This window comes from Pteronotus mesoamericanus, unplaced genomic scaffold, assembly GCF_021234165.1.
Source record: "Pteronotus mesoamericanus isolate MK-2021 breed Mesoamerican mustached bat unplaced genomic scaffold, CSHL_Meso_final scaffold_408, whole genome shotgun sequence".
Classification (NCBI taxonomy): Eukaryota; Metazoa; Chordata; class Mammalia; order Chiroptera; family Mormoopidae; genus Pteronotus; species Pteronotus mesoamericanus.
The window spans coordinates 2,514,018-2,528,832 of record NW_026555315.1 but is presented as its reverse complement, the minus strand read 5'-3'; the positions used below and the strand labels follow the sequence as shown (position 1 = coordinate 2,528,832).

The 14,815-nt window shown below is 65.9% G+C and overlaps 2 protein-coding genes across 2 annotated transcripts in view; one reads left to right on the top strand and one right to left on the bottom strand.

The window, feature by feature from the left end:
* Window positions 1-762, top strand: part of PGS1 (phosphatidylglycerophosphate synthase 1) — a 30,687-nt gene extending 29,925 nt beyond the window's left edge. Inside the window, exon 10 of the mRNA XM_054592889.1 lies at window positions 362-762. The gene's annotated coding sequence lies outside the window, so the exon portion shown is untranslated. The remainder of the gene's footprint in view (window positions 1-361) is intronic.
* Window positions 296-14,815, bottom strand: part of DNAH17 (dynein axonemal heavy chain 17) — an 86,350-nt gene continuing 71,830 nt past the window's right edge. The window contains exons 70-80 of the mRNA XM_054593083.1: window positions 14,416-14,609; window positions 12,993-13,141; window positions 12,057-12,184; window positions 11,064-11,291; window positions 7,600-7,791; window positions 4,243-4,422; window positions 3,700-3,882; window positions 2,638-2,820; window positions 2,090-2,233; window positions 1,455-1,680; window positions 296-543 (exon numbers count right to left, since the gene is read on the bottom strand). Coding sequence (XP_054449058.1) covers window positions 296-543; window positions 1,455-1,680; window positions 2,090-2,233; window positions 2,638-2,820; window positions 3,700-3,882; window positions 4,243-4,422; window positions 7,600-7,791; window positions 11,064-11,291; window positions 12,057-12,184; window positions 12,993-13,141; window positions 14,416-14,609 — 2,055 coding nt within the window. The remainder of the gene's footprint in view (window positions 544-1,454; window positions 1,681-2,089; window positions 2,234-2,637; window positions 2,821-3,699; window positions 3,883-4,242; window positions 4,423-7,599; window positions 7,792-11,063; window positions 11,292-12,056; window positions 12,185-12,992; window positions 13,142-14,415; window positions 14,610-14,815) is intronic.

Sequence of the window (14,815 nt, the reverse complement as noted above, 5' to 3'; positions counted from 1 at the left end):
GTTTGGGGTTTGGTTCCTGGGACATTTGACCTGGCGGCTGGGGATTGAGGCCTCGTTCCCAAGCCTGTGCCAGGCCCTTGGTGGCCATGAGGGGCTGATCTGAAGCCGTGCCAGTGACTCAGACAGGCACAACTCGGTGACTTCGGTGCTTTAATCCAGCCCCCCGCCACTCAGATGTGTGCGGGTCTGACCACCCTGCTTATTGAGGGCAGTGGAAGGCGGCTCTCGGCCCTGTGAGAACCGGCACTGGGCGCGGGCGGGGTGCCCGGTGGCTGTGCGGCCCAGTGGGCGCAGGCTAGGCCTGCAGGAGCAGCGCCACAGCCGCCAGCACCCACTTGGACGCCTTCTCTTTGGTCTTCAGGTTGAAGGTCCAGACGTAGGTGGGGCCACGGACGCGTGTTTTGTACACGGGACACTCGTAGATGTTCTTGGTCTCCATGCGGTCGACAGGGATGGCCTTGATGAAGATGACAGGCATGGCTGGCGTCAGCTCCTTCAGCCGCGCCTCAGCGATGACTCCGGTCTGCGTGTCCCAGCGAGCCCCTGAGGGACAGTGCCGGTGGTGAGCGTGGGGAAGGGCCGGAGGGAGCGGCCTGGCCGGTGCCCCAAGACCCTGGCCGGGCCCCGCCCGGGGGCGCGCAGGCCGGGAGCCGGCTGCTGGGGCGTAGGACACGGAAGATGGGGGTGCAGCGGGACGCCGCCGGGGACCCCTGACCGCCGGCATCCACGCGTGCTGAGCTCACACTGCGCGCTTGCCCCATCGCTCGGCGCCGCGGCCCCCAGCCGGCCCTCAGTGCGGCCGCGGTCACTCGGGGGCCCGCCCCGCGCCCACCCCCCGTCTGTCCTGTGCACGCTCCCAGCGCAGCCTCTACGTGTGCCCGTGACCTGCTGCTGCCTTTAGCCGGGCTGCTGGCACTTCCCCTGCCACTTGGTGATGTTTCTGTCTGTCTGTGATTCCTAAATAAACGTGGAGGAGGGCAGCGGTGCCTGTGTGTGGTGATGCGGGGCTGGACGCCCTGAGCCCCCTGTGGGGGCAGCGCCGCTTGCCTGGCAGGATGGGCCTCCCCCAGCCCCCAGATCTGCGCCCAGGGCAGCAGCAGCTCCAAGAGGGGTGGGGCACGGACAGGAGCCCTGGCTGAGGGACCTCTCGGGCCCTCCCTGCAGACGCACGCCTGTCCCGCCCCCGGGCCTGGGAGGGCTGGGCCTCGCCTCTCCTCTCCTCTCCTCTCCTCTCCTCTCCTCTCCTGGAAACCGATGCTCTCGTTGTGGGGGAGCCTGCCAGGTGCCCAAGCGCCGTGCTTCTGTCCCCCTAGACCCCCATCTGAGCCTGCTCCTGGGACCCTGTCCCTGTGTCCCGTCTGCTCCTAGCTCTGCCCCGTCCCCGCTCCTGTGCGGCGCCCGCAGCCCCGCGCTGCCAGGGCCGGCCTCTGGAGGCTTGCAGGCAGCACCCTCACCTTCCATGAAGAGCCCGTACACGTAGGAGCCCTCGCGGGGGGGGGCCGTCACGTCATCCCGGTTCTTCTTGGTCACCTCCACGGACAGGCACATCTTGTCCAGCGGCCACTCGTTCTTCCTTGCCATGGACTGCATGATGGCCGTGAGGAAGGACTGCGGGTTGAAGAAGCCGGCCAGCCACACGGCGGTGGGCAGGGCGAAGTCCGTTGTCCAGGCTTCGAGCTCCTGTGGGGGGCAGGCGGTCACGTGGGCCTCTGCTGGCGCCGTGGTGGGACGCGCGCGCGCGGGTGGCACCCCGGGGCCGTGATGGGGCCCACCGGCCTGGGTCCGCTTTACACGAGGGCACGGGAGCAGTGGCACTCGGACGGGCGGCCGAACACTGGGAGGACGCGGGAGCCGGGAGAGGCTCGGCTCCTGCTGCCCCGCCGCTCTCAGAAGGCGCTTTCTGAGCCCTGTCGGCAAGAGCTCTCTGCTGTGTGTCTGCGGGAGCTGCTCACGCTCCGGCGCTCCGCCGTCTGCCTGTGGAGGCGGGCCTGCGTCTTGGGCCCTGCACGGGCCAGGGCCAGGCCCGCACGTCCCGGCCCCGCCCCCGCAGGCTTGGGATAGGTCGAGGGGCAGGGCGCCCGGTGCTTACCCTGATGCGGAGCAGCAGGTCGGCGTACCAGGCCGCCAGGCCCATCATGGAGGGGTAGGCCCGGGCCACCCAGGTGTCGGGCACGGTGTCGTAGAACAGAGCCGTGGACAGGTCCTCCATGTCGTTCGTGATGGTCAGCTCCCCCTGAGGGACAGACAGGGCTGTGACGCTCAGCAGAGCTGGTCGGCCTCGGGCCTCGTTTCACCGGCCCTGGGCAGGGCCGGGGCACCGCCCTAGCGTGCTGGGGGAGTGCCGTTGCCCACGGGGTGTGGGGTCGCCCCGCGGCCTCTGCAGATGCCCCACGGTAGCCGCTCGGGTGCCTCCCGCCAGGGACAGCCCGTTCTGGACGCCTGCAGCTGCACACCGGGGAGCGCAGGGGCCCAGGCTGAGGGGCTGAGGGGCCCAGGCACCTGCAGTCAGTGGCCTTGCAGTTCAGGTGGTTAGTCAGCTGCAGTGACCAGCCTGATTCCTACAGCTTGTACCCTTCGGGGGCCGGCCGGATCCCTCCGTCACGTCCCCGGGGCCCGGCTGACCCATACGTCCTTTACCTTCAGCCCCAAGTTCAGCTCCTTGAGGGAACGACGCATCTCGTTGGTTAGGATGTTCATTCGCTCACATTCCTGAAAGGCGACCACCACGTAGGGGGTCTTCTCGGCTGCCTTCGCCATGATCTCAGCCATGTTGAACGTCTCGGGGGTCTTCTCGAGGATCTCATCCAGCACGGCCTTCACCTGGAAGTCGGTCCCCAGCGGTCCCGTCACTGCCCTGCCCACCCTCAGGGTCACGGTCAGGGCGCCCAACCCCAGCTCACAGCCCTGAATCTGGGAGCAACGATAGTGGAGTTGCCGGAAAAACAGGGCCCGTCTGCCAAGGGGAAGGGAGTCTGGGCCCACAGGCCTTGTTTGGGTGTCCTGGCCTTCAGACGTGCGCCAGCCCCCCCGGCCCTGGGCTCGCCCGGGGCCGTGGGTCGGGACTTCGTCCTCTGCACCGGCTCTGCAGAGGGAGGCCCGCACGCGGCCAGGCACATTGCCTGCTCATCAGGGGGCCTCTGGTTTCTGTCCCGGGACCCCGAAACGGGTCTCGGGGTCTGGCGGCTCTGAGGGTCATCCAGTCAAGGATATGGTCTCTTCCCTGGGAAGCCCACGACTGAGCCGATTTTTAACGGCACTCGTCCAGGATGCGTTACACAGCGCAGGGGCTGAGGCCTGCTGAGATGGCTGAGGCTGGCCAGCCGCGCACGGGCACGCCGGGTGCTCGGACGTCCTCGGAGCTCCGCCGCTGCTCTGGTGGGGCGTGGCTGGCGAGGGGCAGGTGCTCCCTGGCACGCAGCCTGCGCACTCGGAAGGCCGCGGGGCACCTGCCCGACCTGCGGGGCCCCGGCCACGGCCACTCTCTGGGCCCGTGAGCCGCACCAGCCCCATGACGGAGGCCTGCTGGCCAGCTCGCAGCGTCCACCCTGGAGCCTCTGGTTCAGGGGTCTGGGGTGGGACCCGAGTGTGGGCCCTGACCGGTTCCGAGGGGCCACTGCCAATCGGGGCGCCCTTTGTGGCCCCAGGGGCCGGGCCCTGCCCGCTCACCCCCGGTGCTGGGACGGATCGGGAGGCTCCTACCTTCTCCTCGCGGGACACCCCGCTGCCCGCGCCTGAGTCCGTCTCCTTGGGCTGCATTTCCAGGACAGTGCGAAACAGCTTCTCCGAGGTGACTGTCAGAAAGCCAATCTCAGCGTTGGGGTGCAGGCCGTACAGATAGGGACTCTCGGGGGGCAGGTTCTCGTTGATGTATTCGTGGTAACCCTGGGAAGGGGCAGCAGGTCAGCGGGCTGCCAAGGTGGGCCGTGCTGGCCAGGGCCTCTAACCAGAACGTCTGCCCACATCTTGCTGTCTGCGTACACCCGCCGGCTGCCGAACCTCCTTCCTGGGCTGCTCCCCTTTTCTCCCCAGCTACTGAACCAACCTTTCCCCTCCCCCTCCGCCTGCGCAGAAGCAGCATTTCAAACCCTCTCGTTTTGCTTCCCTGACGTCTTGCCCACAGCTGATACTCAGTGTAACCGTCTCCCTGGGGCGTCGGCCAGGCCGCCATCGCCTTCTGGGGCTGTGCGTCTCAGCACATGTTCACCTTTACCGCGCGGTCCGAGCCCGGGAAGCTCCCCGCACCTTGTAATCCAGGTTGGGGGGGATGTGGAAGCTGGGGGCCAGCTGGATCTCTCCCTCCAGCATCTCCGGCCGGATGTATTCCAACAGGTAGGTCCTGCAGAGCCTCCGGTCCCAGTCATCTGTGATGTGGCCGCCATACATGATTTCGCCAAAAAGGTAGCGGAGGTCGTCCCAGGGCACCTGGAGAGAAGACGGAAGCAGTAGGGGTGTGCCCGGCCCTCCTGCCTGCATCGGTGAGGCCAGGGGCCTCTCCCGTGCCCACCAGGCCTGCAGCGCCCCCTGCTGCTTGCATCCCCTGGCCCAGGCCTCACGGCCGCCCTGCCCTCCCTGCCCCAAGCTCTGCCGTGTCTGGCTCGTGAGCAGGGGGCCATTCCCTGGCCCTCAGCCCACAGCCTTCTCTCTGCACTTCGTGACTTCACCGGAGCTCTGCCGGGGCCCCAGCACCCCACCCCCGCCTGTTCCTCCCGCGTCGCCCGCGCTCTGGGACGCGGGGCACCTGTGACTCCTTCCCTCCACCTTCTCTTTCAGCAGAGCCGTGCGATACTGCAATTGGGTTTTGACTCTCAAGCACTGGAGCTTTTTGGCCGTGAAGCCCGCTCGCCCGGTCCCGGGGCGGGCCTTCCCTCGGGTCCGGCCAGCAGTGCCCCAGCCTGAGTCTCCTCGTGTGTCCTCCCTTCCCAGCAGCTCTGCACGCACGTGGCCTCAGGGTTTTGTCGCTTGGCCAGCTGCCAGCGAGGGCCGGCCGAGCAGAACCTGGACCCCCAGGGCTCACGGAGCAAAGACCCCGCCGGGCCGGCGGTGTGACCCTGCAGACGGCGTGCGATGACACACTCGCCCTGGCCGCCCGGGTCCCAGAGTCCCGCCCAGTGAGCCACCCCGCTGGCCCGTAGGCCGCTCGTGTCTGCGCTCGTCCCAGCCTCAGCCACTTGGGCCGCGCACGCTGCTCCCCTGCCGGCCCCGCCCCGCACGCGGTTCATCCCATGCGACGTGGCCTCCGTGGCAAAGCCAGGAGTCTTCTCTGGCGTCCACGTCCTGCCCTGTGCCCTCCGACAGCAGGGTCATGGGAGCCGCAAGCGACAGCCACGTGTCATTTCAAATTTTCTGGTAACTGCTTAAATAAAAGCGTTCCTTCCAAAGGTGTCAGTCTAAAGATTAAGAAGACATTTTACGTTCCTTTTATCCCACCGAGCTTTTGAAATCCAGGGCGTGTTTTAGCCCTCCGTGCGGACTTGCTCTGTGTTTTAGCCCTCCGTGCGGAGGGCGTCTGCGGCACGCGGAGGGCGCAGGGCCGACCCCCAAGTTCCATTTGAAATATTCCCGAGAAAAGCTAAGTGGCTGGTGCGGCCGGGGACCGGCCACCGTGCTGAGAGCTCACGGTGCATGCCCAGCCCTCCCGGGGGGCGAGGTGCTGCTTGTGTGGCCCTGGGGCTTCCATGGCTCCTGCCCGGAGCGGCTGTTTACCAAATACTGACAAATTAAAGGTCATTGAATAAAGACACATTGATTAATCGGTTGTCTAATATGGTCTCATGAATTTTTAGCTGTAATGTCAATATTCCCTGAAGTATCGCTTCACGACGGTGTCTTTCCTCTGCTTGGCTTGGGAAGCCCAGGTTTCCTTCCCCAGGGCTGGAAGGACCAAGGGACAGGGTGACATCGTCAATGAACATTGCCGGGGGTTAGGGCACAGCCAAGTGCCCCGGCCACTGTCCCCACCCCGCCCTTCCCCACCGCCCCAGAGGCAGCCTGGATGCTGGGTGTGTGTGCGGCAGGAAATGTCTGAGGAAACCTCTTAGCAGATTCTAGCCACACTGTTCCTCCCACATGAATGTCCTCAGAGACGGCAGCTCTGACGCAGCTGCCGGGCTGGGGAACGTCCTTCCTGTGGCCTGCGCGTCCATTTACGTGTGAGCATTCGGCTCGGATCCTGTCCTCGCTGAAGTGGCCGCCGGCCCCGTCTGACCCTCTGCAAACTGGAGACTGCCTTTCCCTTCCCCCAAAGAGCATCTACAGGACCCGGGGCCACCGCAGGGGGTGAGGCAGGGGGTGCGGAAATGACTTCTGCCCCGCCCCCTGCCCAGGGCCTTCTCCTTTCCCCCAGGCCTCACCTGGGAACTAAGCAAACAACGTTCCCAGCTCAGACGAGGGTGACAGCAGCCCCTTGCTGGTCCCTCGCCCTCCCAGGTCCAGGCTGCCAAGGCGAAGGTGATCATAGGTCATCAGCGGTCAGCCGGCTGTGGGCCAAGGTGGTGTAGACGTCACAGGCCCCCAGGGGGCCCTGCGCCCTGGCCCGAGGCCCCCCCCCACCCCCCCACCCCCCGCAGCCTCTTCCTTGCAACAGGGAGGGAAACAGCCTGGCTCCTGGCTCCTCGCCAGGCCGGCCCTTCCCGCTCTCCTCGCTCACCCCCACCCACCGAAGCTCAGAGGTCAGACTGCGGCCGCCAGGCTCTGGACGTCCGCTCGCGAGGGGCAGAGCCACGCTAGCCCCCAGGCCCCTGGCTCCAGCGCCCTTTCCGACCGCCCCACAGAGGGGCGGCCCTCGCTGCGGCGCGGGGCGGGGGTCGGCGTGGAGTGTCTGCCCTGCTGCCTCCCCCAGCAGGTTTGCGGAGCCTTTGTGGGCAAGCCCAGCGCTGCCTGGGCTCCTCCCCCTGCATAAGAAGGTGTTGGGGGCCAGTCCTTGTCACTGTTGCTTTGGGGGCCAGAAGAGGAGGGGGAGCCCAAGGCCTGTGGGGAGCGGCCCCCTCCACCTCCTCCTGGGGCTCAGAGGCAGGTGCTGGGGCGCACGCGGCTCCCCGGGATCTCAGGCCCTGGGCCGCCCCTCGGGGCCACAAGCCACCCACTGCAGGCTCGGTTTCACACCTGCGGTCATACCGAGCTTGCAGCCAGGCCTGCCGGTGCCCCGCGGCCAGAGGCCATTCCCGGGGGACACGCTGGCTTCCTTTTCCGTCCTCCGCAGTGGTGTGCGCCCGGCCACACGTGTCATTTTCAGTAGAAATGACAGGACGCATTCCCGCCCTCCCACAACACTGACTGGGCACCAGCCTGTCCGCTCCCGTTCACGCTGCCCAGAAGTGCCGGGATGTCTGGGGGAAGCCCCGCCCGGATGCCGGACACCGGCCCCTGTGGAGTGTGACAACAGGCAGAAACGCTGCCCGCCCCCCGCCCCGCCTGCTGATGCCCGCGGGGGGGGGCGGTGGCCCAGGACCTGTGGCCAATCGTCACCTCAGGCTGGCGGGCGTGGCTCGAGGTGACCCTTTCAGTTCACATCTGTCTTGGCCGCGACGCACGTATAACGGCTCTCAAACACAAGACCCAGACGAAGAGGGAGGGAGGCTGAGCTGGGCCTGGCTCCCCTACCTTGGCGTTGGCCTCCAGGTAGTTGTACAGCACGTTGATAGAGATGGTGAGGTCCCCGTTGTTGAAGGGGTACGACCGGTTCCAGCCCTGGGCCCCAAACTTGCGCCTCTCGGCCACCACTGCGTGGAAGTAGCAGAGGGCGAACAGGATGCACTTGAACTCCACCTCCTTGGTGCACATCTCCAGGGTGTCCTGCAGGGGGCGCACGCGCAGCGTCAGGCGGGCTCTACAGAACTGCCAAGCTAGGACAGGAGTCCCGTCTGCCGGCTGCTTCACGGAGGGTGCGGTGCCAGTGGGGGGTGGGCTATGGGTGGGGTGCAGGTGTGGGGGGCAACGCCATCGACCGCTCCGGGGCGCTTCTCGGGCTCTCGGGTCCGCAAAGCCCGGGAGAAAACACTCCCTGAGCACTGGCAGAAAGTGCTTTGTTGCTTACAAAATGATTACAGGCCAATCCGTTGACTCCCTAATATACTGCTCCCCAGCAAGGACGCCCCGGGCTCACTGACTCACCAACATTCCCCTTCAGGTCCACACAGACAGCATCCCACCCGCTGCGAACAATGGGCCGAGCCTCCTCCTCAGCGGGCGGGCGGGTGGGCTGGGTGCTCGGCAAGGACAGGCCCGGCCCCAGCTGGGGCTCAGGTGTGAGAGATTTGGCTGATTGTGACCAGTCCTGCTAAGGGGCAGCTCCTGAGCACACAGAAGCCTCCGGCAGCTCAGCTGCGTCTTCCTCATCTGCTCAGCGCTGACTGAGAGCACCCCTGAGCCAGGAGGGGCAGTGGGCAGCAGAGAGGGGTACAGAGGAAAGAGCCCCGGTGCGCGGAGGGGGCCCGCACCCCGGGGAGCCGCTGCAGGGTGGCAGAGGCCCGGGCGCGTTCTGTTCCCAGACCCCCGCCCCCGGCTGACCCCGACACGCCCCCTGCTCTCAGCTGTCTCTGCCTCGGCCCCCACTGCCCAGCGAGCCCTGGCCGGGAGGTCCCCCGTGTCTGCCACGCCCCGGACACACAGTATTTACTGCATGTCTCTCCCTGCCATCGGTTCTCTGTGACTTCACTCGGATCGGGGGGCCCCTTTAAAAGCCTGTAGGGAGTTCTTAGTCGATGAATCAGCCGTTTAAATCTATTATTTCATATATTAAATAAATCTGATAGAGAAGCTCGGTATTCTTGGCACAATGACCTCTGTAAGTAGATGGCGGTGTCAGGGGTTGCCAGACGAGATGGGGCTTCTTCCTTAAAAAAGTTTTAGGCTTCAGCCCTGGCTGGTGCGGCTCAGTGGGGTTAAGCACCGGCCCGCGAACCAAAGGGTCACCGGTTTGATTCCCTGCACCTGCCTGAGTTGTGGGCCATGTTCCCAGTAGGGGGCGTGCAAGAGGCAACCACACACTGATGTTTCTCTCTCTTTCTCCCTCCCCTCTCTCTAAAAATAAAGAAAAACCTTGAAAGAAAACGTTTTTGGCTCCAGGACAGATGATGCCTGTGCTTCAACGGCTCGCAGCCCTCGCCACGGCCACGGCCCCCGCGCCCGCCCCCGCGCTCTCCGTGTGGTGAGGGAGGGCTGCGAGCGCGGGGGCGGGCGCGGGTCTGCCTGTCCTCTGCCCGGGGAAGCGCCGCGCAGGGCTGTCGGAGGGGCAGGCCTGTCCGCCCCGCTCCACAAGCAGGGCAAACGCTCCGCGGGGGCAGCGCTGAGGATTGGGCCGGCCGGCGGGAAGAACCGTTTGGCGTGTCGTCTTGGTGAGGAAAAAGTGCAGTTTTTCCCAGTGGGCGGAAAATGGACCGGGAATGAACATCACTCCAGGATGCTGATATTTCCCCCCTTCTGTAGACTACCTGACGTTTAATCTCTTCAAACAACGTATAATTTAGTCCCTTTTGTTTAATAGAAAGGTTGTAGCATATGCCACATTGTAAAGTTATTGCAACTTTTGAAAACTTTTTTTCTAACGTATGCCATTTTTCCATTCTATGGTTGTGTGTTTTTTTTTACCTTGATGAATGCTGTTTGTGTTTTTATCAAATGTGTAGTATATTACATTTAGTGTGTCTGTTTAATGTATTAAAGACAATAAAATATTTTTCGCATGCAATAAAAAATGTCTCCCTCTCTTTCTCCCTCCCTTCCCTTCTCTCTAAAACAGTCAATAAAATCTTGAAAAAAAGTTTTAGTCTCCAACTTCACGATCCAGTGTGTGCACCCGGGAGAGTCTAGTGTGGAGCAGGAGGTGACAGGTGCCAAGGGAATGAACATTGGTGCTAACGACCTGCAGAAGGGAGCCAGCGAGCCGGCGAGCCAGGGAGCCAGCGAGCCAGGGAGCCAGCGAGCCAGGGAGCCAGGGAGCCAGGGAGCCAGCGAGCCGGGAACCAGGGAGCCGGGAGCCAGCGAGCCAGGGAGCCAGGGAGCCGGGAGCCAGGGAGCCAGGGAGCCAGCGAGCCAGGGAGCCAGGGAACCAGGGAGCCAGCGAGCCAGGGAGCCAGCGAGCCGGCGAGCCAGGGAGCCGGCGAGCCAGGGAGCCAGCGAGCCAGGGAGCCAGGGAGCCAGCGAGCCAGCGAGCCAGCGAGCCAGGGAGCCAGTGAGCCGGGAACCAGGGAGCCAGGGAGCCAGCGAGCCAGGGAGCCAGGGAGCCAGGGAGCCAGGGAGCCAGGGAGCCAGGGAGCCAGGGAGCCAGGGAGCCAGCGAGCCAGGGAGCCAGCGAGCCAGGGAGCCAGGGAGCCAGGGAGCCATGGAGCCAGGGAGCCAGCGAGCCAGGGAGCCAGCGAGCCAGGGAGCCAGTGAGGGCGGCAGCCTGGGACTGAGGTTTGGGAGGGAGGGAGGGCTCGTGACAGCCAAGGTCTGGGCAGAAAGGGAGGGAATGGCCCCCGATTAGGCAGCTGAGGCCCCTGCACCCGTCCTGGAGGACCAGGCGGCCAGGTCCGCGTTCCCATGGAGGCAGGTGGGGACCAGCCTGGGGATGGGGAGGACCGGGGCCTGGACAGAGCTCAGAGCCCAGTGGGGCCACAAGGAGGGAGGGGAGGGGCCCGCGGGGCCCTGTGGCCCCGGCAATGCTGACTGACCATTGCAGAGCCACCCCGGGACCTGGGCCCCTGCCTCCGGCGCTCGGACAAACCGAGGCCCTGGACCGCTTCACCTGCGCTGACTTGCGGGTCACAAAGCCGATTAAAGACGTGCATTTCTGTTCTAAAAGCCGAGTGACAGGCACTCCCCTGGTGCCTGGCTCAGTCTTTCAGGAACATGTTGGCCGTGTAATGCGAGGTGGGCACACGTGTCGGCGCACTTGTGTGAGTGTGTGTGCGTGTGTGCGAGGGCCCGTGGGCGGCACCGCAGCTGGTGCGGATGGGGGAGGACCGGAGAGCAGCGTCCTCAGCGTTCAGAGTCTGGCCCACCCACCCTCAGCTGCGCAGACCCCGAGGCCCGCCGGCCGCTCCGACGGGCCAGGCCCTGGGCGCGCAGGCGGGAAGCCGCCCTACCTGGTTGAAGAGGTCCAGGGCCTTGTGCAGGTTGGCGTGCATGCCGGTGGGCGGCTCGTTGGTGATCTTGATGGCGTTCTCCAGGATGCCCTGGGGGATGATGTGAGCCTCGGCGCTGGGGGCGGGCTCGGCGCTGATGAACACGCGGCAGTCCTCGTGGCTGCCTGCGCTGTGCCGCTCCAGCTTCTTGTCCAGCGTGCTCAGCCACCGAGCCACCAGGTGGATGTTCTGTGGCCGAGACCGGGGCTTAGCGCACCCCCCAACAACTCTTCTCGGCCCTGGGTCACAAGGACAGGCCAGCTCCCCTTAACTGTGCCCACGCTCCCCGCCCTGCCGTGCACCCTCAGGCCTCAGGGGGTGCCGGGCGTGCAGGGCGATTTCAGCGGGGCCACTGCAGCCCCCAGTTGATCCTCCTGCTCAGTTAACCTTTACCGAGCGAGTCCTGCCCGCCCTGCGCCGCCCCCTGCTCGCGTAGGCCGAGATCGAACGGCCCCAGCCCTCCTCCGGCAGGTTTGGGTCAAGAAGAACTGACTGGTGAGGCCTTGCGGGGGGCAAGTTCACTCCACTGTGGGCCGTGTGGGAGCCAGGCGGCCCGGGGGTGTGGGCGGGACGGCAGGAATGAGGAGGGGCTGGCAGGCGGCGGGGCCCAGGGTGGGGGTCCTGCCAGGGTCCACCCGAAACGCAGCGCACAAGCCTCCTCGCCGTCGGCTTGGGGTGGGAGGGGCACTCTGTCACTAGTGCTTTGTGTTCTAAGCCACATCTCTTCAGGGGTCCTCTGGCACAAAGCCCCGTGTCCTTGTCACCACCGAAGGATCCACATGGTCACCTGAGCGTCCCGAGGCCCCAGGCCACCCGCTGACCCAGGCAGAGCGGAGCTTGGTGTGGGTGCCTCCCACCCGTCTGTGACCGGGAGCCCCACGCCCAGCTGCCTGCCGCCCCGCGAGCCCGCGGTGGGGGAGCCCCGCCCTGCCGGCCGGCGGCCCGGTTACCTACCTGCAGGATGACCCAGTGGCCGTTCTCCGCAGCCACGTCCAGAGCGTCCTCCGCCACCACCTCCTGTCCCTGCCCCAGGGAGACGTTGTGGAGTTTCCCATTGTCGATGGTGAATCCCAACTTTTTCCCTAAAGGAAGGAAAAACAGGAAAGGCCTGGGGACGACTGGGTGACAGGGTTGGAGGGTCTCTGTCGCCCAGCAGGGAATTCCACACGCCGCCCCCCACTTGTCTGCACTGTGTAAAATACACGGGACTCCAAAGTTACCGCTTTAAATACCCCCTTAACCTGTACCGCTCGGTGACACTCAATGCACTCAGTGTCGGGGGTCCCCTTCCGGTTCTGGAACGTTCTCGTCCGCCCAGGAGGGACCCCCATACCCACGACACCGTCACTGTCCAGCCCTCGCCCCGCCCCAGCCGCCGCGGATCTGTCTTCCGCCTGCGCATTTGCCAGCGCTGGACGCTTCAGACAAACGGAGCCGCGCGGCCTCTGCTCGGGCCCCGCCCCCGGCGCCGTGCCTCCAAGGTTTGCGCGTGGGGAGCACGGCCGAGCGTCGCTCCCTTTTCACGGCTGAGTAAAAGCCCACCGCGTGGCTCGATCGCACCGCGATCGTCCGTCCCTCAGTGGCGGGGCCGGCGGCCCAAGTCCGCCTTTGGGCCGTTGCCAATGACCGTCCGTGTAAAGCGCCCGTTTGAACGCCTGTTGTGGTTCCTTTGGGGTCTGTGCCCGGGAGCTGGGGTGCGGGGTCGTGCGTGATTCCACGTGTAAGTCGCCGAGGGGCCGCCGCGCTGTCTTCCCGCAGCGGCCGCACCATCGCACGCCCCACCCGTGGGGCCCGGGCTCCCGTCTCTGCCTCTGCTCCCCGCCCGCGCCAGGCCTCTGCTTCTGATAACAGCCGCCCCCAAGGGAGGGAGGGGTCGCGGGCGACACTCACCCAGGGCTTCCACGTCTTTCAGGGGGTCAACCCCCGGGGAGAGGATGAAGAAGATGGGGGTGGAGGGGCTGCTCTCCTCGTAGGACTTGGAGAACTCGACGCTCCGGCCTTCCACGAACTTGCTGCCCATCTTCTCCTCCACAAAGTTCCTGAGGGGCACACGCGGGGTCAGCGTGGCTCGGGGGGGGGGCTGTTTTCTGGTGGACTTTCTAAGGCAGAGAAAGCCCTGCTCTCCTTGTGCGGGGGAGGGGGTGTGGGGGGAGGCGGTTTCCCCTGGGACCGTGTTTGCCACGGGCACCCCTTGTCCCCTCACGCCCTGCCATGTGCCCGTCCCCGGGCGGCCTGTGTGAACAGGGGAGAGGCGGTGGATGACCAGACGCCGCCTGTCTGCACACAAGGTCACGCAAGGTCAGCTGGGGGGGTGGCGGGGAGCGAGGCCGGGTGCGGCTGCACTTGGGGCTCGCAGCAGCCACCCCTGGGCCAGGAGCCTGTGGCCCCTCGGGGCCCGGAGAGCTTCCCGGGAGGCCTGTTCCCAGCGCATCCGTTTCCCACGCATCTCCCGGGTGCCGTCCAGGCAAGGGCGGCCGGGCAGAGCCCGACGTTGGTGGCTCTCTGCGTCCCGGGCGTCCCCCCCTGACGGGGGTGAGGCGGGGGGGCGTTGAGGAGGAAGGAGGATCGAATCGCGGCCATTTTCAAGGACCACAAAGTGTGGATCAGAAAACCCAAGGAAGTGGGTGGACTTGACATGAACACCTCATTCCATCTTGAGCCCATACACTCCGGGGTCCGTCGAGGCCCCCCCACGGGAAAACCCAGGGTCGTCTCGGGTGACCTTTGGCACTCCGCCTCCTGCCCCTCCCATGATCGCGGTGGCTGGGCTTGCTGTGTCCTGAGTGACTCACAGGGGCAGCGTGAGGAGGACTTCGCTGTCCAGCCCAGTCTCAGAGAGAATGGCGGCAGCAGCGGCCCCAGGGGAGCTTGCCCAGCCTCGGGCAGGTGGCTCTCAGAACGCTCTGAGCGCCCCTGAGGCCCTTCGGGTGGCCCTGTTCGCTTGGAGGCCGCCCCACACGCCCACGGGGAGCCTGTGGCTGGTGCCGGGCGGGCCGCCCCACCCCAGGGCCCTATGGGACCCTGCTCTCTGTAGTCACCCCCGCTCCGGCCTTCACGGCTTCCGATCGGAACTGAGGCTACCCTCCCTCTACGTCACTGAGGGGTACGCCTGCGTTCTTCCGCCTCACAGGGACCCGGAGCTCAGTCGGGGGGCCCCGGGCGTTGGGGCCAACGCTTCCCTCCTCTGGGCCCCATTCTCCCCGGCGGACTGGAGTCCTCACCGAGCCACGCATGGAGGAGCGTCACCCCGGCATGGGGGACGGCGGAGGCAGAGCCTCCCTCCCTGCCCCCGCCAGGCTGGCCGGGCACTCACTTGATGGCGTAGGTCATGCGGTCGGGCCGCATGCACCTCACCATGCACAGCTTCTGCAAGGCTGTCTTGTTCTTCCACTCCTTCGGGAAGATCTCCTTCTCCGGGGCTTCCGACTCCACAAACTTCTTCCAGCGCTTGGCGGACCCTTCGATGTCATTGTCCAGGTTTTTGAACTCGTCCATCTCCGAGAGCGCCTGGGGAGACACGGCCCCCCCACGCTGAGACTGCGGCTGCCGGCAAAGCGGGGCAAGCAGCGGGGGCCTGGGCAGGGGGGCCTCCCATTGGGACGGGACTCTGGCCGCTTCTGCAGAAGGTTCTGGAACAGGGGCCAGTGTCACCGCAAGGGCTACCTCCTCCAGGTCTTTTTGACCGGAGACACTAAGGGCCCCTGCGTGTGTGC